General features: G+C 49.8%; 9 protein-coding genes across 9 annotated transcripts in view; 4 read left to right on the top strand and 5 right to left on the bottom strand.

Moving 5' to 3' along the window:
* Positions 1 to 226: 226 nt before the first annotated feature.
* On the bottom strand, positions 227 to 2053 carry GUITHDRAFT_165580 (hypothetical protein; the record flags this gene model as incomplete). Its single annotated transcript, XM_005823999.1, has 10 exons — positions 227 to 283; positions 311 to 349; positions 546 to 628; positions 691 to 1021; positions 1089 to 1167; positions 1219 to 1274; positions 1334 to 1399; positions 1442 to 1534; positions 1596 to 1631; positions 1784 to 2053. 7 exons carry the CDS (start codon positions 2051 to 2053, stop codon positions 884 to 886), a joined length of 738 nt encoding a protein of 245 aa, XP_005824056.1. The 3' UTR covers positions 227 to 283; positions 311 to 349; positions 546 to 628; positions 691 to 883.
* A 656-nt stretch (positions 2054 to 2709) lies between these two features.
* On the top strand, positions 2710 to 6037 carry GUITHDRAFT_45897 (hypothetical protein; the record flags this gene model as incomplete). Its single annotated transcript, XM_005823998.1, has 2 exons — positions 2710 to 3186; positions 5744 to 6037. Coding segments are annotated over 2 exons (771 nt in total), but the record flags the coding sequence as incomplete, so codon positions are not given.
* Positions 6038 to 7955: 1918 nt separating this feature from the next.
* Positions 7956 to 9896, top strand: GUITHDRAFT_145307 (hypothetical protein; the record flags this gene model as incomplete). The annotated part of the gene is made up of 3 exons (XM_005823997.1): positions 7956 to 9117; positions 9168 to 9766; positions 9867 to 9896. The coding sequence occupies 3 exons, from the start codon at positions 7956 to 7958 to the stop codon at positions 9894 to 9896; spliced, it is 1791 nt and encodes a 596-aa protein (XP_005824054.1).
* A 378-nt stretch (positions 9897 to 10274) lies between these two features.
* On the bottom strand, positions 10275 to 11492 carry GUITHDRAFT_155070 (hypothetical protein). Its single transcript, XM_005823996.1, has 2 exons — positions 10468 to 11492; positions 10275 to 10415 (listed from the first exon to the last, which is right to left on the bottom strand). The coding sequence occupies exons 1-2, from the start codon at positions 11261 to 11263 to the stop codon at positions 10291 to 10293; spliced, it is 921 nt and encodes a 306-aa protein (XP_005824053.1). The 5' UTR covers positions 11264 to 11492; the 3' UTR covers positions 10275 to 10290.
* A 1071-nt stretch (positions 11493 to 12563) lies between these two features.
* GUITHDRAFT_155069 (hypothetical protein) lies at positions 12564 to 14134 on the bottom strand. Its single transcript, XM_005823995.1, has 13 exons — positions 14110 to 14134; positions 13833 to 13907; positions 13763 to 13779; positions 13661 to 13684; positions 13578 to 13612; positions 13460 to 13534; positions 13356 to 13410; positions 13266 to 13300; positions 13197 to 13210; positions 13112 to 13147; positions 12994 to 13060; positions 12812 to 12856; positions 12564 to 12768 (listed from the first exon to the last, which is right to left on the bottom strand). Exons 1-13 carry the CDS (start codon positions 14123 to 14125, stop codon positions 12732 to 12734), a joined length of 531 nt encoding a protein of 176 aa, XP_005824052.1. The 5' UTR covers positions 14126 to 14134; the 3' UTR covers positions 12564 to 12731.
* Positions 14135 to 15048: 914 nt separating this feature from the next.
* On the bottom strand, positions 15049 to 15903 carry GUITHDRAFT_40459 (hypothetical protein; the record flags this gene model as incomplete). Its single annotated transcript, XM_005823994.1, has 2 exons — positions 15049 to 15401; positions 15444 to 15903. Coding segments are annotated over 2 exons (813 nt in total), but the record flags the coding sequence as incomplete, so codon positions are not given.
* Positions 15904 to 18312: 2409 nt separating this feature from the next.
* On the top strand, positions 18313 to 19323 carry GUITHDRAFT_116794 (hypothetical protein; the record flags this gene model as incomplete). Its single annotated transcript, XM_005823993.1, has 7 exons — positions 18313 to 18366; positions 18424 to 18495; positions 18693 to 18785; positions 18828 to 18897; positions 18945 to 19028; positions 19090 to 19163; positions 19204 to 19323. 7 exons carry the CDS (start codon positions 18313 to 18315, stop codon positions 19321 to 19323), a joined length of 567 nt encoding a protein of 188 aa, XP_005824050.1.
* Positions 19324 to 20159: 836 nt separating this feature from the next.
* Positions 20160 to 23746, top strand: GUITHDRAFT_116793 (hypothetical protein; the record flags this gene model as incomplete). The annotated part of the gene is made up of 14 exons (XM_005823992.1): positions 20160 to 20255; positions 20497 to 20531; positions 20578 to 20643; positions 21298 to 21578; positions 21627 to 21732; positions 21994 to 22225; positions 22280 to 22351; positions 22402 to 22480; positions 22685 to 22739; positions 22857 to 22894; positions 23168 to 23268; positions 23457 to 23541; positions 23589 to 23645; positions 23688 to 23746. 14 exons carry the CDS (start codon positions 20160 to 20162, stop codon positions 23744 to 23746), a joined length of 1362 nt encoding a protein of 453 aa, XP_005824049.1.
* A 340-nt stretch (positions 23747 to 24086) lies between these two features.
* Positions 24087 to 26780, bottom strand: part of GUITHDRAFT_145305 (hypothetical protein) — a gene marked incomplete at both ends in the record, with an annotated part of 3624 nt that continues 930 nt past the window's right edge. Inside the window, 11 exons of the mRNA XM_005823991.1 lie at positions 24087 to 24116; positions 24162 to 24240; positions 24644 to 24754; positions 24929 to 24994; positions 25174 to 25325; positions 25377 to 25424; positions 25676 to 25750; positions 25859 to 25926; positions 25961 to 26159; positions 26226 to 26351; positions 26564 to 26613. Of these exons, the coding sequence (XP_005824048.1) occupies positions 24087 to 24116; positions 24162 to 24240; positions 24644 to 24754; positions 24929 to 24994; positions 25174 to 25325; positions 25377 to 25424; positions 25676 to 25750; positions 25859 to 25926; positions 25961 to 26159; positions 26226 to 26351; positions 26564 to 26613 (1004 nt within the window). The remainder of the gene's footprint in view (positions 24117 to 24161; positions 24241 to 24643; positions 24755 to 24928; positions 24995 to 25173; positions 25326 to 25376; positions 25425 to 25675; positions 25751 to 25858; positions 25927 to 25960; positions 26160 to 26225; positions 26352 to 26563; positions 26614 to 26780) is intronic.

Here is a 26780-nt window from a genome sequence, read left to right as displayed (position 1 = left end):
AAACAGAGATTTGGTACGGTATTGAAAAGCAGTCTTTTCGAGTTCTTCAGTTCTGATGTCCACTTTACGTGTTTTTGACCCGAGGACGGCCGGCAATGCAGTTTTACTTCCACGCAGGAGCCTTGGCCGAGGACGCTGCCGAAGGTGAGGGAAGATCGTTGAAGGCGGACTGTTCTGACCCGACCATGGCTTCGCAGTGATGGAACGAATGTGACCGAGCGCTCGGTCACTTCCCCAACCCCTGGGTTTGGCCATTCAGCAGGTTCTCCAACTTGCTCGCTGTCTGCATTCCAGCATCACATTCAGTCACCTGAAGGGTTTGCCCATTGCCCTCCTCAATGCTGAACACCTTCTCACAATAAACAGACCAACAACGTTTTTTTCACTGAGAATATGCGCAGTACTGGGGAGGTTCAATCGCGACTCTACAATCTTTACTACTCTTGACGGACATTCATCTTCCAGCGCAACTTCATCGCAACAGCGATCGCAGGAACTCTGAAAGAGGTCCTTTCGACCTCTTGAACATCCCCGACACCTGCAACCTGATTTTCAGTGAAAAGTCGCCTCAAACGCTCACGAGCTGCCTTGAAGACTTTCCCTTGGCCGGAAATGCCGTACCATTCGCCTTCGCAGCAATACACATACACGTGTTTGTGACGAAACGACAACTTATCGCAATCAGCTCACCTACTTCGCCATGCCCTGCCAGCGAGCTGATGGGGAACAAACAATCTTCACTGGGAACGACTCCCTTCAGTTCCCCACATGCCAACACGGAGCGATGCAAGGAGTGACGTTCACCGGCTGACATTCGGCATGCCCACGAGCGGGATTTCTTGCCTTGTTGCGACTTCACAAGCTTCTTTCATGTTTCATGTTGTTATTCTTCCTCGAGTCCACTTCCATCTCTCTTCTCACCATGGAACGGCAAGAATCGCATTCCATTGAAGAGCCCGTTGACTGTGAAGCGGTCGAAGCCAGACTCTTCTCCGTCGGCTAGTCTGTACAGTTCTCGAAGCTGTTCAGTGTTCGAACGACAAGTCATTCTTCGTTTCAAACATCAAAAAGATCGAATATTCACAAACCTCCAGAGGAAACATAATTTCGATGTGCTGTTCAATTCGCATGATGTCTAGTTCCGAAACCCCGGGATTTAGTCTAGTACTGAAAAAATGCTTTCTCACATGTACGATCATTGTGGAAAATCAACCTCACCAAGGAAAGAACTGTAACACATCTACCCACGCGCTATTCACATTCCTCCTCGCTTCCTGCACATCAACTTAAAACGGAGATACGGCATCTTTCAACTTCACTACCATTCTCATACCGTACAACTCCTTGAGATTGCAGCGACTTTGACATCTCTTGATGTAACAGTCGAACAAGTCACTTGCTGAGTTGAAAAGAGCATGTTGTCTATCAAGATGTGAGCAACCTTGCTGAGAAGTCCATATAGGCCCAACCTGCACTCTCTCTGAACCAGTCTCGCGTGATAATGGCGCCAGATCTCTTCGTTTGAGCACTTATGCTTGAGCAACCTAAAACAAGTTTACCCAAACATGCAAAACAAAGTGCATTCACAATCGCACCTGCATGTACAACACAACAATGCAGCGGAGCGGCCACTACAAAAAAAGAGAAGAAAGTTCCTCAGGTCTGAGCACAAAATTCCTGAAAGGAAACAGCCAATGCTTGAAGGAGCATGAACAATATCAAGACTCCTTGCATTCATCACGTTCATCTTGATCGGCCGACCGATCTTTTCGCACAACCTCACCTTGAGGTCTGTAAGCCATGGAATCTCCTCTCCACCCCGAAGAATCGACTTTATCCTCTCGCTCAAGTCATCGGCAATCCCCTCACCACCTTCTTTGTCTTTCTTCCTTTGCGACGTCTTCCCTCCCTCTCTCTTCCCCCCTCCCTCCTCCTTCTCTCCTTTCCGCTCCTCCGTTTCCATCCTTCCTCTTGCAATCATCCATCTTTGGTTCCACTCGTCGATTCCAACCATCGCGTCCCCTCCTCCCTCGCAGCGCACCACCATGGCCATTTTTTATGGACATCTGCAACCGAGCCCCCCTCGATGGACAGTCAGTTCAGAGGCCGGGCCGGGTCCTGGTCTGTCCGGATCGGCAGGCCGGGCCCGGACATATGCCGTACCCTGATATGGAGAGGGAATAGACAGTAGTAAACTAGGATCACTCTCGAAGTTGACCTGTCAGTTGACCTTTCGCTCCGCCAAGAGGTGCAATTTGTGTAGTAAAGTTGAAGGTACGTAACATTTGGTAGTAAAAGTGTGAACTTTTTTAAAAAACAAAAATGAACTAGCTAACTTTTTTTTGATACCAACCAAACCTCCACATCTCATTTTACCCTCTTGGAGGCGTATCAACGGCACGCGGAAAAGCCGCAGCTAGGTACCATAGGGTTGCAAGGGAAGACAAAGGCGATCAGATGTGCCATACCGATAGCTGCTCCGAGCGTTCGTCCTTCGAGTCAAACTGCAGGATGTTGGCACTAGAGATTGATCCAACGTTCTTCTCCAGGTATGGTTTCATAGAAATCAATTACGGGGAGAAAACAACAAAACTGCAAATCCTCAAAAGAACGCCATCTTCACTCGAGGACGACTGCCCCGTCTTCCTTGACCTCGCCTCCCACCATAAAATACACAAAAAGGAGCTTATCCGCTGCGGATCCTTCGCCATCCGTCGATCCTCCCTCACCTTCGGCGACGTCCTCGGCCAAGGCTCCTGCGGGGAGGTCAGGAGCGCCCTCTACAACGGCAGGCAGGTCGCCGTCAAGACCCTGTGCTCCAAGCTCGACGCCCGGTCCGAGGAGGGCAAGGACCTGCTCAAGGAGATCGGCATGATGAGCCACGCGTTCCGGCACAAGAACGTGGTGGACTTCTACGGCATCTACGAGCACGACGGGCTGCCGTGGCTGGTGATGGAGCTGATGCCGGGGGGGAGCCTGGAGCAGTACTACGAGGCCAAGAAGAAGTCGCGACGGGACGGGCGCTGGCGGCCCGAGACGAGGAGGGCAGTGTCGTGGGTGGAGGACATCCTGAGCGCGCTGGCGTACCTGCACGCGCAGAAGCCGCCGGTGATCCACCGAGACATCAAGCCGGCCAACATGCTGCTGACGGGGGACGGGAGGACGGTGAAGATCGGGGACTTTGGAGTGAGTAGGAGATGCCCATCCTGGGGAGCGTGCAATCTTCAAGACTCAGAGATGGCGGACAAACTCGATCTTGGTATCGAATGCGAAATGACAGCCAGAGCAGGGACGTACCGGTACATGGCGCCGGAGATCTTCCGGGGAGAGGGTCAGTACACGGCGGCGGTGGACGTGTACTCTTTCTCGCTGGTGATGTGGTACATCTTCTCCGGGGAGCATCCCTTCTGCAACATCGACGGATACTCGGTGGCCAGCATGGCAGCTAAATACGAGTGTCGTCCGGCAGTGCTGAGCGAGCGGATGATGCCAAGGGAGCTACAGGGGATAATGAGGCGATCATGGGCGGGGGAGGGGAAGGAGAGGCCGAGGGCGGCGGAGCTTCTTGAGGAGGTAGAGGCATGGCGAATGCAGAGCAATTTTCGCAGCGGTTGTTTTGTTCATGCATTGTCGGCGATGTTAGGCAATAGATAGTTTGAGATAGCTTCGTTTACATACGTGTGATTTCTAGATTGTTTTTCTTTATGTTTGTCAATACACCATTTTGTTTGAGAAGGGAAGAGCGGGGAAGAGAGTGTGGTTGACTTTGTCAGGGAGCTGCGTGGTATGATATGCTCGAGCTCATGGGTGAATAAGTTGGTAAGGAGAACGCTGAGAAGTGTGCGATCAAGGTGCATGGGAGCATGATGCGGGTTGTGAATGAGGTGAAAGCCATTCATCAGCTTGTTGACACCCTGCAGACGCAAGGGAAGGTGATAAGATTCACATATCATTAAGGGTGGTTTCAGGCTGTTTTCAAGGCTGTTTACCCAATCACATCGAACGGTCCCCCATGTACAGCACTAAGTCTCTTTACGTTGCTGTTGAACCTTGAACGACGTGCTGTCGCTTTACACGTTGAATCCAGTAAGAGTTCTCCGGGGCTTCTATCCACACCAATCTCTTTACTCAAAGTTAAGTAAAACTCAGTACGAGGACAATAAGGAGAATAGAGGAGGCTACCAGAGGCTACCAATACTACTACTCTCTCCTTTTTTTTGTAAGGTTCGCAGTCGAAATCTTTAGTCATCTTCCTATGAGGTACCGGACACATGACTGACTCTGTGAGACATCTTGAACTTACCGTTGGCAGGTCTAAATCCGGCCGAGAAAGAAGGTGGGATAGACCACCCACCCTTTTTCCCCTTGAAGTGCTTGAATCTATGGGTAGGTGATGGCTTCAAAGAGGAAGCCTTTGCGCTTGAAGGTTAACTTTTTCTCCGTTACATAGCGGTTACAGCCTATCCCACAGTCGTACGTGACTGAAAGGGCTTTCAATCGCTCACGTCCCATGCACCGCTTTAAAGTCAAGGGTCGTGGTTAACTTCAATGAGAACTCGTACCCCCCATGGCACTCCCTGACCACCCCTTTTAGGGGTCCCTTTGAGATCAGTAAATTCACCAGATGTGTTGTAAATTTGGTACATGCGTTTGAGATTAACCTCGCAACACTACCCCTTCCTTTTACACACAAAATACCCCCTTCGAAACTTTTCGTTCTGGCCCAAACCAAGTCATACAGCGCGTACACAAGGAAGAGCTCCGCCAGCATCATAGATTGACAGTGTCGGAAGTGACAGCAAGTTGAAGATCAAAGTATGAACACAATCATCATCAACAACAAAGACAACATCTAGTAAGGCCAGCTGAAATCCAGACAAATATGTGCCAAAGCGAACAATCACAACAAACACTTGAAATAGAGATCAAAGAATCCTCAGAAAAATTCACCATCGATAAGCCCCCAGCCAAATGCAACGCAGATGAATTGCAAATTGAGCCATCAAAGCCAACCAAGGAAATGAAAATCGATACCGAAGATGTAAAGCTTGGATTTGTGCGTAGACCCTCCCTTCAGGACGACTGCCCCATCTTCCTTGACCTCGTCTTCCACCATAACATCCTCAAGCAAAATGACATCGACCGCTGCGGATCCTTCGCCATCCGTCGATCCTCCCTCACCTTCGGTGACGTCCTCGGCCAAGGCTCCTGCGGGGAGGTCAGGAGCGCCCTCTATAACGGCAGGCAGGTCGCCGTCAAGACTCTTTGCTCCAAGCTCGACGCCCGGTCCGAGGAGGGCAAGGACCTGCTCAAGGAGATCGGCATGATGAGCCACGCGTTCCGGCACAAGAACGTGGTGGAGTTCTACGGCATCTACGAGCACGACGGGCTGCCGTGGCTGGTGATGGAGCTGATGCCGGGGGGGAGCCTGGAGCAGTACTACGAGGCCAAGAAGAAGTCGCGACGGGACGGGCGCTGGCGGCCCGAGACGAGGAGGGCAGTGTCGTGGGTGGAGGACATCCTGAGCGCGCTGGCGTACCTGCACGCGCAGAAGCCGCCGGTGATCCACCGAGACATCAAGCCGGCCAACATGCTGCTGACGGAGGACGGGAGGACGGTGAAGATCGGGGACTTCGGGCTCAGCCGCATGTGTCCGCTGAGCCCGGGCAAGGCGCCGCTGACACCGGGAGGGGGCAGGGGGTCTGGCGGCTTCTTGTCGGACGAGTCGTTCATGTCGACGGAGCTGACAGGCACAACGGGGACGTACCGGTACATGGCGCCGGAGATCTTCCGGGGAGAGGGTCAGTACACGGCGGCGGTGGACGTGTACTCTTTCTCGCTGGTGATGTGGTACATCTTCGCCGGGGAGCATCCCTTCTGCAACATCGACGGACACTCGGTGGCCAGCATGGCGGCCAAGCACGACTTCCGTCCGTCGCTTCTCAACGATCGGGTTCCGAGAGAGCTACAGGGGATGATGAGGCGATCATGGGCAGGGGAGGGAAAGGAGAGGCCGAGGGCGGCGGAGCTTCTGGAGGAGGTAGAGGCATGGCGAGGGAGGCGTGCGGGGTGTAGAGGTGTCTTCTCATGGAGATGAGGGTCAGGGAAGGAGTGATTTGGCTAAGGGAGCAAGACCTTGTCTAGTGTATTTTGTGGAGAGGAACTTTTGTATTTCGGTTTTGTCAGGTTGTAGTAAATACCTCTTGGTTTCACTGAGTCTTTAGGTCTCATAGGGAGCAGAGCTCACGTGAAATTTTTGTCTGTTAAGGGTAACACTTGAGCCTTTAAAGCGCCTTTTGTAAGCCTTGGACGTCACTTTCAAGGCCATCTTCTTCGTTGCTATAGGCTGCTTGGTCACAATCGAGTCGAAGCTTTCTCGGGGCACCGTGTATCTCACTGGCTGTCCGACAACTTTCAAGGCTCGGAGCCATACGGCGTTGGCGTGTCATCATCATGGCATGCCGCTCATGATCCGGAAAGGCTCACTCAGTCAGTGAGCGGCCCCCGTCGCCAGCTACCGCCCTGAGTACGGTTGACAGTGGCGTCACAGTGTCGGGAGTCGCCGCACTGGCTTGAGCGAATGTCGCCAGATACCGGTTGGCCGGGCGTCATTCCGTTCCAAGTCCCTTCTGGAATTTATTGTACCAGACCATTTTGTTTGTACGGGCTTTAAAATACTTGTTCCAAATCGTTGCATGTTTTGTACCAGAGGGGTCCTGACCCCTTCGTACAAATTTTGTACCAAAAAGTTTCTGAATCTTCTAGGCACCCGTCCGCTCAGGCAAGACAGCCGATGACTACCCCTTGTTTTTATATCATATGTCTTAAGGTGGGGTAGGCCAAATATTTGAGCAAGGATTGGACTCCACCCTTTTAACCTCTTCAACAAGTTGATTTTAAGAAGAATATCTCGTACAGATTGGCTTGAACTATAATCACTTGTTGAAGGGTCGGGGGGGGTGAAAAAAAAATACCACGCTGGTCGACTACCCACCCCATTACAGATATAACCCTGTAATACCTATCAAGCACCCATCTTTAGACTTATATTTTCATAGGCAGTACCGGTATCAAATTTGATGGAACCCCTACCTAAAGGTTATGTGGGGGTAGGGTAACTTGTACTGTGTTCCCCCATGATCTGATCTAACATCAAACACACAATTGTGCTCGGTACCCCTTCGATTCTCTCTTTTCCTAGGGTGGGTAGGAGAAACACAATCGCAGTTGACTACCCTACCTACCAAATAATTAACCCCCATCAACTAATGAAAATAATAGTAATTTGGTGGTAGGGGGTAGTGAAAAATGACAGATCATGGGGTGGGTGGGATCCTACTATTATATAAGCTTCGATTGTTGTGCTCAGCCCTGGATGGAAAAGTTTGGCCACAGGAACCAATATTTTTTCTCTAATTTGAAACTGCAAAGAGGATCTTTGGTGCTTTTCTCACTCTTCATTGGAATGGTGGAAACCTGTGCTTCTCAACAAAGTTTTCCCGGACAAAATCCACCAACAAACTCATGTTTTTGTGCAAAACTTGTTTTCTCAATCATCATGCCGCGCAGAAAACTTCGATCCTTTCCGAGTCCATCCATGCTTCTATCGTCGACCTTTGCATTGTCAAGATATGGAAAACATCCATCAATTCTATCCAATGAATTTGGATAGCCCTCAGGTTGCCTCGACTTTGAACCAGATCAGTCCAAGGCCAGACCGTCGTTTGCCGTCATGGGACCTGAAAACCTGGAGGGGAGTAGAGTACTTTGCTTGGATGGAAGGCTTCCTTGATTGCAAAGGTAGACCAGATGTCAGCACATTTATGAGCTTTGTTGGAAATGGATATTTGTTTTCACCAGCATCTGTTGTCGGCAGTACCATACAGGGATATTTCAGTCTGTCATGTCAGGTGAATCAGCTACAGTATGAAAAGGAAATGCTTACTAGGGAAAATATGGCGCTGAAAGAGTTGTTGCCAAACGTAGACAGAATTTTGAACTTGACGTTCGAAGACATTTGGAAAGCCAATTATCCCAATGATAAGTGCCCCATGAATGTCGAAGATATCCCCAAGGAGTTCGAGTATCGGAAGGAAAAAATTCTCAAAGACATTTTCTCCGAGGTTGGGTCATTATCTGCTTTGTTGTCAAAAGGTATTCGTCAGATGTCTGGGCTTAATGGCTCTAGTCAGGCTGGAAAGGCATTCGGCCATCTTTCCACGTTGAGGCAAAATCCGGATTCATTGTTTCATTTCGAAAATTTTTTGACAGGATATGCTCACGCAATTGCACCGAATTTGGACAGCCGTTGTGAGAGAAATCGCAAAGTCAAAAAAGCCATCCAGAGCTTGTATGATGCAATAGCTCCCAACGTGGATGAAGTTGGTCTCTTGACTATGGGTCAACAGCTGACACACAAATCTTTGAAATTCGTTTATGACATGATGAAAAAATGCGGAGTCAAAATATTTGGAAGTACATCTTCTATCAGTACTTCGAGAGCCAAGCAGAAGAAGCTTGTGACTGACATGGTGGACGGAATCAATGAACTTCCTGGCGGACATGGTGCTTCCATTCTCAAATTGCTCGAACTGTTGTTCATGAAGCTTGCGCGAGAAGATCCAAACATGTACCTTGTAGAATTCTTGGTGCTTTCCCTCTGTTTCGATAGCACGAGATTGGGATCATCAGCTCAGTCAGGTACAGAACAGACAGAGTTTGCAATGAATCTCATAGCTGTGTGGAACAAGGCGGTTGACGTTGCAAACTCTATGTTTGACCAGGAGACCAGAATGAATTCGCCTGCTTCATATATCTCTTTCTTGTTGTTGTACCTGAAGGACACTATCGAGAATATTGACAAGAATCTGTGGAATGTCTATGGTTTTGATTTGAAAAGCATCTTGAAGGATCTGTTTGTCACTTGTGAGAACGGAGAGATCAAGAAAATCAAAGCTGGACTTCACTTCTACAAGGACAAAGATGGGGTTTTGAACTGCATTGGGGGACGTGATAGAACAGCCAGTGATCCGAATTCCACACCTGATCTCGTCATTGAAATAGAAATTGATTTTCGTGGGGATTTGAAGGGATTTTGGGATCTCATGGGGATGTCAGGTAATTCATCAACTCTTTGTGTTAAACATGAACTGAAGATATTCGCACAGGTGGTGGCAGCCAAAAGAATCCTGACCACGCCTGTTGCTTGTATTGCAAAGTGAAGAATGGGGAGCGCCATTGCATCTTCGACATCAACGAAGTTGCAACTGAAACCACAGTAGATGAGTTTTGCAAGGACAGATCTCTCCGACCAGATGTGTTTTGGCTGATGCAGGACGTGGTGATGGATGGTGGCAAAAACAACATCGTTGATACGTGCATGTTTGATGGGAAAAGCTTGAACAGACAAGATATTACAAAGATCAGATCCAGCAAGACCTCCGGCATGTTGAAGAAGGGCCAAAAGGTTGTTGTATTGAAACAAGACCATGGAATGTCTCGGGATCATGAAAAGTTGTCAGATATCGGGTTGACATGTATGTGCCTCGTTCTTTGTATGTTACATCTCAAGATGAGGATTGTTCACTGCGCCTTGAAAAGTATTTTCTTCACGGCCAAGAAGAAAAAGAGGATCAGTGCCGCACAAAGTATCCTACACAAGAGTGGAATCAACTACAAGCTTGAGCTCAATGACAAGAAGCAACTTCCAAACATGACAGGGAAACAGTATGATGACTTGATGAATGTGGCCATGGGACCTCTCTTGGTATTGTTGTACGAAAATGTGGAAGAAAGGCAGCGATGGCAAGAAATTTTCACTGAATTGTCTTCTGTGCTTGCTACTTTGTCTTGTACTCATGTTTCAGAGCTTACTCCTGAAAGCGTTGAAACCTTAGCAACAAGAATCAACACATTCGTGGTGAAGTATGTGGTTGAGTGTGGAAGCAAGGAACTATTCAGTGCTGTATACTTCCACATGCTTGCTGCCGGTCATGTGGCAGAAATGTTTCACTATCATCTTTCCAAGCGGAACATTACATTAGGATGCTTGAGTATGTCAGCTTTAGAGTTGCGACATCGCATTTATGGAAGACCTTGCTGGAGAAAGGGAGTGATGGAGTCAAATGCTGCAGGATCAAAAAAGCGTGCTTATGACGAAATGATGGAGGGGTCAGCTGAGGAAGCCGAACAAGAAGACCACAAAATGATGAGTAGAAAACTGAGCAATTGGTTTGCATTTAGAAATCTCCTTGCATCAGGTTTAGGTTCATTGATAAATCTGTATTACACTTATCTCCTCTTCCTGCCTCGTGCATCATCCCACTGAAGCTTTCCGAACATGCCACCAATGCTTGCAATGGTTTCGAACCCTAGCACAAGATTGCCACGCTTGATCGAAATGTACATTGGGCCACCTAGGAAACGTTGTGTTAATGCGTAATCGACTTTGAATGAGAAGAGAAAAACCTAGAAAAATCTGCGTCAAGTTCTCTTGCAGTTGTGGAGCTGACTTTAAAGGCAGATCTAAAGCTTGTCTGAAAACCTTGCTGCTGACAATATTGGCTGGTAACACCCAAGTATAATTGTGACTGGTTCTTTTCACTTTGATAAATTTGAACATTTGCCTAGGAACTAATCGAAGTATGCTGCGGATGGAAACATTACAAGTGAACTCCAAAGAACGGGTTCCTGCCTTCTCATACACAGAGCTTCTTGATTTCAGCCATTGCTTCATGCTCAACTTGAACGATTCAATGTCAGAAATCATTTGAAGATATGCTGCAGAGGATGAAATAGAGTCATTACCAGAGATGAATCTGCTGATTGTTCTCTCAGGATTTGGCATTTTGAAGTAAGAAATGTCACAGAACGACTTTTGCGCTCCATCCTTGAAGAAAATGTGTCCTACAACTTGTACATTTTTCAAGCTTGGCATTGGCGCATGTGGATCAAGAAAAATTGGGTATTGAACATTTACCAAATCTTCAATCATATCAATGTCAACGACATCAAGGTAAATTGATTGATAGCAAATACTTTCTGACATCGATTGAATGATCTTCCGTAGATTTCTGTTGCCAAGACCATGGTTCGTTATGTTCTGATCAACCTTTTCTAGGAGTATCTTGTCATACAAGATGTATACCTCCACGCTGGTTTCCGAAACAAGACGTTTTATGATACCAAATCTCCTCATGCTTGCCTGATCATCTTCAAAATATGATAAGCCTACACCTGGTGTGAGGAGAATCTGCTCATCCATAATAGGATTGACCCATCGAACCTCAAAACGAGATTGTTCTCGAGCTGCTTGGATTTCCAAGCAGAGCGGTTCATACAAAGATTCAGGTGCAGATAACGGAGATCCTTCTAAGTCAGAAAAGCTTTGTCGATCATCAGCATCTCGTCGAGACTGTATGCCATTCGCCGCTGCTGTTCTGACGCTCCGCCGACGTGCCGTTGCCGGCTCTCGCATTCGAATGGGCAATGGTAGACGAAGTGCAGGGCGCTATATTATTTTTGGAGATTTGTATTATGTATAATACTTTTAAGCATTGACAATCCATATTTGGAAACAGTTGTGCGCAATAATGTTCTGAAAACATTTCAGACTAGTGGTACAAACTTTCATTACCCTGTGAAATAAAAATCCTGTACGAAAAAGACCCCTCCGAAAACAGAAAAAATCCAGAAGGGAATTGGAACGGAATGGTCAATGACTAGTGCGGCTATCGAAGTTGGCCGGGCCCGTGACTCTGTGACGGCATGATGGGCCCGGGGGGCCCGGCGGCACTGAGTTGACCTAGCCCGGTAGTCGGACGGTCAGCCTATGTCACCCGTCGGACTGCGGCCAGGATGGCATCCGATGGCATGAGTCGGGCCGGCCCGTCAGCCGGGATCATGTCAGTGACTACCGTACTACGGCTCAGCCGCTAGTAGCCCGGCCCAGGCTAGCCTGGCTAGGCCCGCAGTGTCCGGGCGGAGGCAGTCCGGCGGAACTTCGGAATGGCCCGCGCCCGGCCGCCGGGCGGCCGGGCGGCCGCACTTGCGGCCGGCGCCGATCATGCGAGGCAACGCCGGGTGATTAGCTAGCCTCCAATCAACCATGGATGACAGTAGCCTGAGGCAACGTGCGCCGGTGAGCCTTGAGGAGGACGAGGGGGGAGGGAGACGAGGACGAGGACGAGGAAAGAGACGATGAGGAAACGTTGATTAGCAGATGAGTTTTCTACGTTTCTGAGTGACTCAGTGACTCTCACGCCATTGCTCTGGGTGAGACATGATATGAAAGTTTGGTAGAAAATCCAGCAAGGTACTAAAGCAGTCTGGTTGTAGCAAGGCAGCTCTTCTCACAAGAGGGGGAATTCCATACATGTGACCATCGTTGACCAGGTTCACCGAGTGAGCCGAACTCCACTATCGCGGCCTACTGGTGTAAGAGTGGAAAGAAAGGATAGTTTGCTTTCGGTAAGTTCAAAGGGATTTGTTGGCACAGGGTTCTTTGATCTGACTTTGCCTGACAGGTTCTCGGCTTTGATCTTTCTCATCAAAGTGTAGCTCTTATTGGATTCTTGATTCTATTAGGAATCGTCCTTCTAGTTCGCTGGATTGAGGGGAATTAAACCATTTATACAGTCGATCTCTTTGTGCCGCATTTGGTTATATCTGGCAGACAGAGTGTTGAGCAAATCATACATGACATAAGGACAAAGATGCAGGTCTATCTGTCGTCATATTGCATCCGATCGTGGAACTCCCCCCATGGATCTGATCAAAGTGTAAGCAGCTTGGGATATTAGAGCAAAAGTACTTCATGGCATAGCTTCTACTTACGCCGTCGCTCGATTCGACATACCTGCAAATGCAAAGTGTGAAGAAAGGAGGTCGGGAAGAAGGAAGTCAAGGAAAGAGAGAAGGTAGGGCAGGTGTTGGATTAGTCAGAAAACAAAGAGGAGTTGAGAAAGAGACAAGTGGAAGAGACAATAGCATTACTTGAAGTGATAGAATGTGAACAACAAGAAAAAGAGTGATCCCGAGCCCATTGCAAATCCTGCAAACACTGCGCAAAAGTTTGTTTTTAGGTTACGTGGGTTGAGGAGCTATCACGTACCCAAACTTGCGTACATGGTTTGGTCGCACACGGCCTCTTCAATCCATAGTTCACATCCGGGCCGAGAGTGCAGAAGAATCTATACCTGAGCTTCCGCTACTGCAAAGTCAAGACGTCAGCTCCTGTTAGTTCACATCGGCAGTCAAATGCTCACTGGCAAAGTATGGTCACTGACCACACCACGTATGTCTGTATGAACACTGTCAGCGAGGAATCGGAGCGTGGAGTGAGAGTCTCCCAGCACCATGTGCTGAAATATGAGGAAGAAAGAACCCGCGGAAATCCATCCAGCATGAAAACTGTGACAGGTGAAGCTTTAAGCACAGTTGAGAAAGAAAGCAAACATGCCTGGTCGACTTCAGATATCTTCCTAAGAGGTAGATGACCGAGTATGTAAGGTACATGATCGAAAGCAATGCAGGGCTATAACATGTCAAACAATGTGCAAGAATCTCCTTCTGAGAACATGAGGATAATTACGCCCAGGAAATCGCGAAATTGCTACAAACAGGGTCATCCATTGGATTTCAGAAAATCAAGAGGGAATACCTGAACTTGATGATATCTTTGGTACTGAGAATTTGAATGAAACGAGTCATGCCGACGACAAATTGTAGGATCAAGGAAACGCGAGCATAAAATGAAACATACCGACTTGATAGCACAGCCTGAAGCGCAGGAAAATGTCATCAACCAATTTCGGCAAATCAAAGCTGCATACCTATGAAGACGAGGTTGAAAACAGCATGACAAAACCACACGATCCAGACGAAGTAGGTCAAACTACAGTTGCTGCCTGTGTTCATATGAGATCGACAGTGAGCGGTGATTTCTGTTTTTGACCAGCCCTTCCCTCCCCTCTCCCTGCCCCTCCCTGCCCCTCCCTGCCTCTCCCGCTCCCTCTCCTCTTCCCTGCATGTATCTCTCTTGCTCGCGCTCTCCCATCTATCCCTCTCCTCTTCTTCTCCTCCCCGACTCTCCTGGGCACCACCACTCACAGCTCAGGGTTGCCATCGTCGCTTCAACAATCCAACGATTTGTTTCGATTAGAATCCAGCCGAGAACAATGGTTTTCTGCATTTATTCGAATAAATCCTCTGATTCAGGCTGTCCGCACACTGGGCTACCGTACTGCGGAGCTGCCAGGCACGGTGACGGTTCAACGGTTCCGAGAAACTTCGGCGTGACATCCGAAACGGCGACGGTCACGACGGTTCACGGTTGGGTCGCGGCGTCCTTAGGCTCACATCCGGGTCATCAGTACTTGCCAGCACACCGTGAGAGTCGGCACCGGCGTGACTCGCGGCGGCGGCCGGGCAGTGCGGGGCCCGGGGGGCCTCCCGGAGTCCCGGCTCCCGCCCCAGTCGGGACTCAGCGTCACGGCGTTCGGTTGCCAGGTCCGAGTACCGTAAGTTGAAGTTGCAGCACATCGGCAGTCACTGACGGGTCTCGGGCCCGGGCTCCACGGTCCCGCCGGGCCCGGGGCCGGGCAGGCTCCCGGTCCCGGCGCCGAGCGTGACCGATCACCGTACCGCCGCACAATCATTGGTTCTGTACTACTCAGCGCAACCTATTTGACATTGCCATGTCAGGTCACCGAGTCAACTGCTCAGTGCGGCTGCAACTTGACTTGCTGCAGGATACAGCCAGACTGAGAAGCAGCCGCATGACTCGTGATGATGTATCAGGTACAGCAGCCTATGTGACACACAGCGGCAATCTTGGAAGCATGTGATGGAACAAGTAAACAACTCTGTACTTGCAAACCACACTGTCATTCCCAATTCCAACAACCATCTTACAAAACTGAATTACAAAAGTTCCTCTCCACAAAATACACTAGAAAAGGTCTTGCTCCCTTAGCCAAATCACTCCTTCCGTGACCCTCATCTCCATGAGAAGACACCTCTACACCCCGCACGCCTACCTCGCCATGCCTCGACCTCCTCCAGAAGCTCCGCCGCCCTCGGCCTCTCCTGGCCCTCCCCCGCCCATGATCGCCTCATTATCCCCTGTAGCTCTCTCGGAACCCGATCGTTAAGAAGCGACGGACGGAAGTTGTACTTGGCTGCCATGCTGGCCACCGAGTGTCCGTCGATGTTGCAGAAGGGATGCTCCCCGGCGAAGATGTACCACATCACCAGCGAGAAAGAGTACACGTCCACCGCCGCCGTGTACTGACCCACTCCCAGGAAGATCTCCGGCGCCATGTACCGGTACGTCCCCGTTGTGCCTGTCAGCTCCGTCGACATGATCGACTCGTCCGACAAGAAGCCGCCAGACCCCCTGCCTCCTCCCGGTGTCAGCGGCGCCTTGCCCGGGCTCAGCGGACACATGCGGCTGAGCCCGAAGTCCCCGATCTTCACCGTCCTCCCGTCCCCCGTCAGCAGCATGTTGGCCGGCTTGATGTCTCGGTGGATCACCGGCGGCTTCTGCGCGTGCAGGTACGCCAGCGCGCTCAGGATGTCCTCCACCCACGACACTGCCCTCCTCGTCTCGGGCCGCCAGCGCCCGTCCCGTCGCGACTTCTTCTTGGCCTCGTAGTACTGCTCAAGGCTCCCCCCCGGCATCAGCTCCATCACCAGCCACGGCAGCCCGTCGTGCTCGTAGATGCCGTAGAACTCCACCACGTTCTTGTGCCGGAACGCGTGGCTCATCATGCCGATCTCCTTGAGCAGGTCCTTGCCCTCCTCGGACCGGGCGTCGAGCTTGGAGCAAAGGGTCTTGACGGCGACCTGCCTGCCGTTGTAGAGGGCGCTCCTGACCTCCCCGCAGGAGCCTTGGCCGAGGACGTCGCCGAAGGTGAGGGAGGATCGACGGATGGCGAAGGATCCGCAGCGGTCGATGTCATCAGGCATGAGGATGTTATGGTGGGAGGCGAGGTCAAGGAAGATGGGGCAGTCGTCCTGAAGGGGGGGTCTACGCTGAAACCCAAGCTTTACATCTTCGGTATCGATTTTCATTTCTTTGGTTGGCTTTGATGGCTCAATTTGCAATTCATCTGCGTTGCATTTGGCTGGGGGCTTATCGATGGTGAATATTTCTGAGGATTCTTCGATCTCTATTTCAAGTGTTTGTTGTGATTGTTCGCTCTGGCACATATTCGCTTGGATTTCAGCTGGCTTCATGTGTAGGTATTGTTTTTGCAGGAAGGTTCTTTCCTGGTGTAGTAGTACTAGATGTTGTCTTTGTTGTTGATGATGATTGTGTTCATACTTTGATCTTCAACTTGCTGTTACTTCCGACACGCTCTACTTGGCGTCGGACTGGATTGAAGTAAAAGATTTTTTCTTTAGTAATGCGTTTAGTAGCGCAACTTAAGGATCTGAAAAGGACCCCTAAAAGGGGTGGTCATGCAGTACACTTGGGGGGTCCGAGTTCTCTTTGAAGTTAACCAGCAGACTTTTTTAACCGCCATGTAACGGAGAAAAAGTTGAGACAACTTCGCACCCACCCACTGATTTAAAGCACTTCAACTACAAAAGGGTGGGTAGTCTATCCAAGTTCATGCCCGAAAGTTAAAATACACTGTCATCCAAGAACGCGACGACCGGTACCTGATAGGAGGATGACTAAAGATTTTGTCTCTACCTCTACATCAGCAGTGTAAAAACAAGGCGGGCCCGTGACTCTAGTGACAGTCGGAGGCTGCCTAAAACTTTGTAAAATTTACCTGCCAGTCATATGACTAGTAGTTTTTTCAACGGTTCTCAACCGATCGGGCGGCCGCTCAGTGGCACTGGCTTATTTTAGAGGCTCAGGCCGACGGTACGCCGTACACCCGGTACTAAGGCGGCTCCGAGGCTCACTAACCGTGCCACGGTGTCTTTACTCAAAGTTAAGTTAAAATCAGTACGAGGACAATCAGGAGAGTCGAGGAGGCTTGACCGTGTCACGTTGCAAGTTGGCATGACCTCCGATCAGAGTCATTGGCTTATTTTAGGCTCAGGCCGTACGCCGTACACCGTAGGCGGCTCCGACAGCCCGGCCCGGGCTGCCGCGGTGCGATCAAGCCTCGAGTCCCGGACTGACGCGGCTGAGTCGAGTCCACTGAACAAGCGGCGGCTGGCCGGGCCGCAGTAGCCTTAGTAGTACTGAGCCTGACACCGACCGTGTCTCCTGATTGTCCTCACTGTCAGTCGTACCGTCACAGAGTACCGTACTGATTTTTGACTTAACTTTGAGTAGAGCCTGACGGTAAAGGCTTACTGCAGTGTCCGAGCGGCTCGGAATCGGACTGACCGCTGCCGCGGCCGCCGCGGCCGGCCCTCGGACCCGGGGCCCGACCGGGCCGCGCCCCCCCGGCCCGATCGGACCCGCGGCCGCCCGGCGCGACCGGGACACCGTGTGCGGGGGGCCGGGCCGCAGTGCGTTTCCGAGCCCGAGCGCAATTGGTATTGAATCGGTTTCAACCTCGAGAATCAGTCGGATTGAAGAAGCAGGCTGAACAAACTTCAATGCTGCCGCTCTTTCGGAGAGCGGTGCGCACGATGAGCACGGGTAAGAGAAGGAAAGAGAGGGGAAAGCGGAGGAGGAGAGAGGAGAGAGGAGAGAGGAGAGGGAAGAGGGAAGAGAGGGGAAAGTGGAGGAGGAGAGAGCAGAGAGGAGAGAGCAGAGAGGAGAGAGAACAGCGGATAGAGAAGAGAGGGGAGGGAAGAGACGGGAGAGAAGGAGGAAAGTAAAATCTTGTGTGGAAGTTGCGGCAAGCCAGGTAGTGGATACAAAAGGTTGTAGAAGCAATGGGGTGAGCAGAGGGCAATGATGGAGGTGGGAATGGTGTGCAGTCAGGCTTGTAGTAGTTTCGAAGTGAGATGTTTGGTTGTGATCCTGGTAGCACGATGCCGTGTTGAGGGCAACTTTTGCATGTCGGGACATAAAAGTGCTGTGAGCATATTATTTACATGTCTGTTCGACATGTCGAGGAGCATCTCTGAAAATCCTGTCTTGTTGATTGTCAATGAGACTATCATAGTGAAGATGCAGAAGAAAAAGACGACAAGTAATTTAATCTCGGTTTTTCTGTTTGTTCAACCCCTACTTTATGGTTACATCTGGCTGTCTTTCTTCTAGTAACATCTCTGCAGATTTTCGGCGGCCATCCATCAACCAGTAAGTAACAAGATGTGTTCAGATTGCCGATGAGGACAGCCAATAATTTCTGACGCGCGTGTAGCAGTAGGAGGCATGCCGTGAAGAAAAGGATGCGAGCGCCTGTCTTTCTTATCGCACAGGAGAAGGAACCTTCCACAGACAAGGTGATGTGCCCGATAGGCATGAAGGCTCCTCTCTTTTGTCTGACCCCTCTCTCTCAGATTATCGACAAGTCGACGTCTGAGCAGGTGGCGAGGGCAAGATCTCACCAGTCTGTGGACAACAATGCCTTGGTGAACCTCCTACGTCATTGACCTTCTCCCGTTGTAAAAGCCTTTGAGTTGTTGCATTCTCTGTCATGCTTCGTCAGAACTCTAGTTTTTCTTCTGTGTGTCCCCTACTTAGACTGATTTGCAAGTAATCCTCTCCTCCTTCCTCCTCTTGCCCAGTCATTGTCGTTTACATTGCATTGACATGTGAGATGTCACAGTTGAATTTGTTTCACGCGATGAAAGTTCCAGCGGCCTTTTCTCTTCTTCAGCAAATGATCGTGGACAAGGATTCAGTTACCAACTTTGAGAATGTAGATGCTTTTAAGCTTGCCAGTGGTTGACTGATTGCACAGCAAACTGTTGGCGAAGACGATAAGGATATTGTTTCCAGGAAGATGCCCAAAGTGACCAAGGACAATGCAGGTCCAAACCTGCAACATAACTGTTTGGTTTTCTGATCGATTGTACAGATAAAGTGTTCGATTTGCTGTGCAAGCGCCTTCTACAAGAATCTGAACAAATAAGCATCAACGAGCTTTCAAGTATTCTGCAAGGTTGTCAAAGGAGAAGGCTTTTCTTTGGAGACTATGATATGTAATGAACCTCTTTCAACAGTTTCTGGGTCCATCAATCGTCATCTTTCTCCGCGCATCTTGGAGGAGATGTGGGAGAAGCTAAGGCTTCACAAGGTACTTGATTTGGATTTGATATGACATGACGAATTTGCAGGATGATGTTTCAAGTCAGAACCTTGCATGTAATGCAGCTGTGGTTGCGATTGCTCAGAACGATGATGACAATGATGATGACAACTACGAACATGATTCTGACTCTGATGAACTTTTATGAATCGTGCTCTTTCAAACTGTTGACCATGTTGTTGTAGACATCCTTGAATCGTTGACGATCGTCAGAGTTCAGCCTCCCCCAGATATCATCAAGCTTCTGCTTTCCAAGTGAACCCTCGACGTTCATACCGCCATGCTGGCATCTCTGACGCTTTTTCCTCAGAGTCCACGAGGACATGTTGCTGTTGTCTGCATCCCAGTGTTGTTCAATCTTATGGGCGATCTCTCTTTGCGAACTATCAGAGGGCGGAGAGGAGGGGTCTCTTGTCTCCAGAGCTTTCCTGCAGGATCTTTTCGAAGGAACAGTGAAAGACGTCAATGTCTTGACAGGCAGAGATCTCTGCAGACTCCTGTGGTCTATTGCGATATTTGAGTTCAAACTCCCACCCGGCAAGCTCGACGGGATCTCGAGAGTGAGTTGCTCTGCTGTTATCCTGGGAAAGTAAGTTAAACCAGGGTCTCCTCCAAAACGTCAACGAGTTGAATGCGAGTGAAATATCGTCGATCTTCGTCTCCTTCGCTCTTCTCTCGGTTAGGATGCACAAGGTAAGAGCTTGCATGCTCGCCCCATCTGAAGATTTGCCGGATTTTCCAATTCCCTTCACGGTTTCTCATCTCCTTGATGTGATCAAGCTATCATGTCAAAATCACTTTCCTCATCGCGTCATACCCTTCTGTCTTTTCCCTACCTCTCTTTCCACCTTTCAAAGTTTCTTTGTAGGATCTTTGCCTAGCACTGAGCGAGCGGGCTGCTGTCAACATTGAAAGTTTCAATTTACGGTGCTCAACTTGTCAGCTATTGTAAGATCGTGGCAACCTTGACTTGTGTGTAGCGACATGACCGACATTCTCTGGTCGCACGGGCTGCTGCAGAACGAGCCCGACGACTTCCTTTACATCCGTTTGTCTGCCCGTGCTCTGTCGTGCGTGCAGGTATGTGGATTTGTGGCTGACAAAGAGGAAGAGGAAGAGGACTAGGTGATATGAAGGCATGGAAGGGAGGAGGGAGAGGCTTATACAGCGGTTTGCGGCAAATCATCGGAAAAAAGTTCGGAGAGCATCGGGGAGGGGCAGGACAGGAGAAGGAGTTTGCAGCTGGAGACTTGGGGGCTGGAGGAGAGGAGAGACGAGATTGAAGGAAGGAGAGTGTTCGGAAGATCACACGGGTCTGCAGGCGTTTCAGGCTCAGGACATCTCTGACTTTCTCTGGTGAGTTCTTCTATGGCCCAAGTTTGATCCTGACAAGCATGTGTAGGTCTCACGCCATTCTTGGAAAGGCTCTGGCGCCTGTTCTTGCTGCGAGGCTGCTGGCCCATATCAGGTAGACCCTTGTCTCCTCCTACTGCTCCTCTCCTCCTCTCGCTTGTCTCCTCCTAGTGCTCCTCTCCTCCTCTTCTCGCTTCCATTCCTCTCCTGCTCCTCGTTCTCCTCCTTTGCTTCCTCCCTTCCTTCCTACGCTCCAACGTCTTTCTTGCTTCTTTCGCTTGCTCCTTCTCCCACCCAGTTTCATTACCCCTTGCCTCAATCCCTCCGGCTTTCTTTTCATTTCTCCCATCCCATTCTCTTCCTTTCAATCCTCTACTCCCTCGCGTGCTTTCCTCCATCTCCTCGTCTCTTTTTCTCACTGATGTGACCTGTATCAGCTTTATCTCCCAATCTCTCTCAGCTCATAACGTCGCATGCATTCTTTGGGCTCTTGCAAACTTGCGGATCAAAATCTCTCCTACTTTTCTCAAGATCGTATGCCATCGGATTGTGTCAATGTAAGTTTCCACATCTCCCCTATCAGTCCCACCACCATCTTCACTGCAACTCTTTCAGCCCTCCTTCTACTTCTCGCCCTTGTCTTGCGGCCACCACCTCCTCCATTGCTCTCCTTCTCTTTCTCCTTCTCGTTCTTCTGGTTCTTTTATCCTCTTGAATTTTTTCCCGTTTCTCTGTACTGGAATGCGATCCATGATGATGTTGTTTTCAGAGTTCAAGACTTTGGTCCGCAAGAACTATCTGAGACCGTTTGGTCCATTGCCATCTTATACAGAACATCTCCTGTCGATGATCGCATCGAAGCAAGGAAAATAGATGTAGAACAGCAGCAGCCGCAAAATCGTGTCTTGCTGTCCAATCAGACGCTAGGTGATGAAGAGAGATTGGACCAGAGCAAGCACAACAATCAGACCATCTCGAATGCAAACAACGTGAGAAGCATCCTGCACGACACGTGCCAGCAGATCTGTCAGGCGGCCTTCTCGAAGATCGGTAAAGTCGGATCTAACTGTTAAGATGCCGGTTGATTGTTTGCGGTAGACGAATTCTCAGTCACGAGCATCTCCAACTTACTATGGGGGATGACCTCTTTGTCTGAAACTCTGCCCCATGGGCAACTTGAGATGTTCCTTCGGAAAGCAGAAGGGTGAGGATTGTTCCTCCTTGTCTCTTGTTGAGATTCCCTCCTCCTTCCTCCTTCCTCCTCCCTCCTCCCTCCTCCCTTCCTTTCTCTCGTCTTTCTTGTACTCCCTTTTCCTTCCCTCTCCACTTTCACCTCCACCTCTCTTTGTCTCCTCTTCCCCCTTCGTCCTCCCCCCTGTCTCCTCTCATCTCCTCCTTCCCCATTGAGTACTCCTCTTCCCTTCTCTCGTCTCCTTCTCTTCCGCTCCCTGACTTCCTCCTGCAGCATCGACATCAACAGGCAGGACGCTGTACTCCTCCTGTGGTCTGCCGCCATCTTACAACCTCGAATCTCGCACGATCGTCTTGCAAACATCACCAGAAACCTGCAGAGCAGCTTGAAAGAACGCGGGTGCGAGAACAAGAGCAGAAGCTACAACATGTGGAAACGAGGAGGCATGACGAGCATGACTTGCTGGAGTATCGCTGTGCTCCGGATCGAAGACGTGGAGCTGATTGTACTCGACCTTGCATGTCGGTCATGCTGGGTGGTTGTCTTACAACAGTGTCAGGAGTCGGTTATGAGGGAAATCAAGCTGCTGATCAACGAGTTTCAAGAGATGGACCTGTCGTTGCTGCATATCGTGAGTGGAAGTGATAACGGTCCAATCCTCCTCTCATCGCTTCTCGGCAGTTCTTCTTGTCTTGCTCCCTGGACCCAAAGTTGAAGAGAGTTATTGAACATAACCCCGACATGCATGTAGTCCGATCAGGTGTGTGGAAGAGAGTGGATCGAGGAAGAGGAAAAGGAAAAAGGAGAGAAAGGAAAAGGGAGAGGACGAGGAGGGTAGGAGGAAACGGCAGCGAGGAAGGGGGAGGAGCCGAGCAAGGAAGAAATGAGAGTATGACCAAGGGGAGGCAGGGTGAAGAAGGATGAATTTGACTTGTGTTGAAAACTTCTGACATGTAAACTTCAGAATTGCAAGAGCGAGCAAAGAACTCTTTCCTTAAAGTGAACCTGCGCCCTTCAAAGTGAGCTTGAGCACGGGCGAGAAGAGAGAATGTTAGAGGGGATGCAGGGAAGGAGGATGAGGAGAGGAGAGGAAGGGTGGGGTATTTGAGTATTTGACTTGACTATGACATGTGAAGGTTGAGGAAGCAAATTGCAGAGACGTTTTCTCGCACTGGTGAGGATACTTTTCAAGACCATCATCATCATCACCATCATCATCATCAAGAACAAGATCAAGAACAAGATCAAGAACAAAATCAACAACAACAAAATCATCATCATCATCATCACAACCACTTATCTGTTCACTACAGCTGCTTCCATCGCTCCTGCTGTTCTCAACTCCCTTTCTTCTCTCACTGCCCTCGTCTCTCTTCGATCCTTCCTCTACACTCCTCCTCTCCTCCCCTTTCAGCGATCTGACCTTCCTCCCTCCCTCTTTCTGCAGGGATCCCCTGTATCGAAGGGAGAGTTGACGTCGAATCCGGGTATCGGCTGGACGTGCTTCTGCTTCAGGGGTCGCAACCTGGCGATCAGTACGTCGTGGAGGTAGGTCGTGTGATAGTAAGGGAGAAGGAGGCAAGGGAGGGGGTGGGGAAGGAGGAGAGGAGGGTGAGGGTGCAAGGGAACTTGAACAATGGGCGAGGAAGGAAGAATGCGAGCAGGGAAGAGGTTTTGGGGTTGAAGGGGAGCGGGCGAGAGGACGGAGGAGCAAGAGCACTGACTAGAACGGGCAGGTGCACGATCGGAACTGCTTCCTAGCAGACAGGAAGACACTCAAGGCAGCTATGCTCCTCCGTTGGCGACACCTAGCAGCTCTGGGTCTTCTCAGCTCCTGCTGGACTTGAGCTGGTGCTGAACTTTCGCAGGATATCACTTGATCGGCATCCCTTACTGGGAGTGGGAGTCCATCCTGTCCAAGAGGGGTGAGGAGGAGGAGCGGGCTGGGCAGCTGCTGGGGGCGTCAGAATATCTCCTGTCCAAGTTAGCAAGCTGCGGTTCAGCAGAGTACGTAAAGTTGGACTGACGGAGAGGAGAAGAGAAGGAGAGGAGAGGAGAGGAGAGGAGAGGAGAGGAGAGGAGAGGAGAGGAGAGGAGAGGAGACAGAAGAGGAGTGGGGGGGGGGGGGGGTAGGATGAGGATAGGAGGAAATCAGAAGTTGCTGTAAATATTAGAAGTATTTCTTGGATATTCTTTTGTAGATTAAAGGGTGAAGGACAACAAGAGTCAGGTACAACCTGACCTAGATGGTGAGATGGGAATGGCGTTCAAATCATCTCTAGTTTATATACAGAAGTAACTGAGCCTATCAGGAGCTTCTCCAATCACCAGCCCCCAGCTCTCTTGACAGTGTACCACCATTGAACTCACATAAGCTCATTGCCATTCTCGTACAACTAGCACATCCTGTCAGGGCTCAACATCATCTAGTCCCTGCTTACCATCTGGTCCATAGATGCTGCCTCCTCCTCCTCCTGATTGGCAGCTCCAAACACATCCTCTTGAGGGTCAGACGGCCATCTAGAGTGAATGTCATGGGAGACAGTGAGAAAGAACAAAAGATGGGACGGGATGAGACGGGACAGGACAGAGGCAGAGGCAGAGGCGAGGATATAGACAGGAGAAGGAAGGAGGAATGAATGAGAGGATGGTAGGTAGTTGTGTAGATGATAGGACATCATGGCGGGGAAGAAAAGAGCTTAGGATAAGAGGAGGAGAGAATATAGAAGAAGAGAATAATAGATTAGGTAGGAGAGGCCGGGGGGAGAGGAGACGACATAATGCGAAAAGAGAGCAGAAAACGAGAGGAGAGAAGAAGACAGGAGGGGGGGGAGAGGAGAAGAAAGGAGAGGAGAGGAGAGTGGAAGAGGAGAGGTGAGAAAAGGAATGAAAGAGGACAGGACAGGAGGAGTGTGAAACGAACTTGAAAGGTTCACGAGGCATGGATTCCGATGACTCGTCGATCTCTTTGTCTCGCTTCTCGTCTCGAAGTTTCGCGTTGTGGGCGACGAAAAGCCAGTCGAGATCTCCTTGCCTGTTGGAATTGAGCAGCAACAGTAGCACCTCCACCAGCACCTCCACCATCACTAGCACCACCAGCACCTTCACCAGCACCAGCACCACCAGCACCAGCACCAGCACAAGCACAAGCACAAGCACAAGCACCAGCACCATCACAGCACAACCACCACCAGCGATGGAGATTTACCGAAACAGGTCCTGCTGCTCCTTGAGAAGAGCCTTCGCCCTCTTGGGCTTTATGAATTTTGGTCTCCTGCTTGCACCTCAGCAGAGGAGGGAAGGATGGGGGAGCAGGAGAGCAGGAGAGCAGGAGAAGGGAGAGATGGAGCTGGGAGGAAGAGAAGAGGGGAGAGAGAACGGAAGGAAGGAAGCGAGAGGACGACGCTGTAGACAGGGGGAGGCAGTACAAGAGCAGACAGGAGGAAGAGATACCCTGGTCCCTGGACCCAAACAGCATGAATAGGATCAGCATCCTCGTCCTCCTCTGAGATATAGGCGTCCACACTCTTCCCGAAGATGGTAAGAGTCTTATCTCGCATCGATTGACCGATGAAGACGAACCCTTCCGGTGTGAGATACAACTCCTTGAGATCGAAACGTCAGCAGAGGAATGGAGCAGAGGAGTCAATCTTGACTTCGTCAGTGCGCTTGTAGTGCCGGATGAGAACGAAGCTTCCTTTCACCTGGAAGAAGAGTCAGAGGCTGAGGACGAGGCGCTGAAGACGAGGCTGAAGACGAGGAAGGAGACGAGGAAGGAGAGGAAAGAAGGGAGGGGACAGAGAGCAAATGGAGGAGGGGGAGGAAATAGAAGAGAGATGAGAGCAAAGGAGGATTGAGGAGAGCAATTAAAAGAGAGAATGAGAAGGGAGAGGAGGAGGAAAGGAAAGAACAACCATAACAATACACTGTGAACAGAGAAACTTTAGATTCTCACCCTCCCATGCCAGTTGCTAAAGCGAAAGATGATTCCCTGCCCGTCATCGTTGGCTTTGAAGGGCAACGTCCGATTCTGCGTGCAGACATCATTCATTCATTCACATTCATTAGCATGAGATGAACAGAGATGAAGTCAGTGCGGTCATGCAATGTTTCTTTCTCATACATTGTTTTACATCACCTGTATCATGGTCATGTTCAGAAGGCTCTTCACCAGACTCTCTCCCCAGAATTCAGATCCTCTCGATTCTGTAACGCCGTTGCAGAAGCACGTATATACAACCTTCAAAAGCATCTCTATCAGCACAAGAGATTGTCAGCTCAACACAAGTCAAGACAACCCTCGTTTCTGTCATGCGAGAAAATGAAAACCATCCCGTGGGAGTGAGGTCGTAGAGCTGGACAACGTATCCAAACTTCCTGTTTCGAAGAGTAGTGAAGTCATAGACATTCTGCGATCGCCCTTGAAACCAATCCCACGCCTGCATGCAAGCACATGTCATCGGGTTTGCTCTCTATGTTCCATTCTCCTTCGAAAATTTTGATACCAGACAAGCAGTCCCAGCGATCTTCCATGCTCCTCGCCTCTTCTTCTTCTGTTGCTGCTTGGCCATCTCGGCTTCTTTCAGCCTTTTTGCCTCTTCCGCTCTCCTCCTTCTCAGCTCTTCCTGTGCCTGTTACCGAGCAACATTCAACAGAGTTCAGGTGAGACCGAGGGCAGAAAACCTCTTGGGCATTGAACGAAAATTGAGCTGGCTGCGGTTTACGATTAGTAAGAATCATTCTAACACCAAAATTGAAGAAAACGTCCGCAAATATGGTACAAAGTGTGCAAAATAAATGATTTCATCAATAACGGTCGTGTTTGAAGACGATTCGAATATACCTTGAGATGTTTCAACGGATCGTCAACATCGGGCATTGCGTCATCGTCGACTGTAACTTAGATCAGGAATTCTTTATGATCATCACTATTACCACCACCACCATCACCACCATCATCATCACCATCAACAACAACAAAACATCATCATCACCATCACCACCATCATCATCATCTCCATCATCATCATCATCATCATCATCATCATCATCATCATCAT

This window comes from Guillardia theta, assembly GCF_000315625.1.
Source record: "Guillardia theta CCMP2712 unplaced genomic scaffold GUITHscaffold_100, whole genome shotgun sequence".
NCBI classification, from domain to species: Eukaryota; class Cryptophyceae; order Pyrenomonadales; family Geminigeraceae; genus Guillardia; species Guillardia theta.
The sequence above is the reverse complement of the archived record's forward strand: the minus strand, read 5'-3'. Positions and strand labels throughout refer to the sequence as shown.

Excerpts from the sequence above, each read along its gene's own strand:
- GUITHDRAFT_155070 (XM_005823996.1), bottom strand. The coding sequence starts at position 11,263 with ATGGATGAGCAGATTCTCCTCACACCAGGTGTAGGCTTATCATATTTT. Across the intron at positions 10,416-10,467 it reads CTTGACGCAGATTTTTCTAG|GTGGCCCAATGTACATTTCG; the intron begins GTTTTTCTCTTC and ends AACGTTTCCTAG.
- GUITHDRAFT_155069 (XM_005823995.1), bottom strand. Across the intron at positions 13,613-13,660 it reads AAAGATATCATCAAGTTCAG|CAATTTCGCGATTTCCTGGG; the intron begins GTATTCCCTCTT and ends CCCTGTTTGTAG. Across the intron at positions 13,301-13,355 it reads TCCTCATATTTCAGCACATG|ACATACGTGGTGTGGTCAGT; the intron begins GTGCTGGGAGAC and ends GTGTTCATACAG.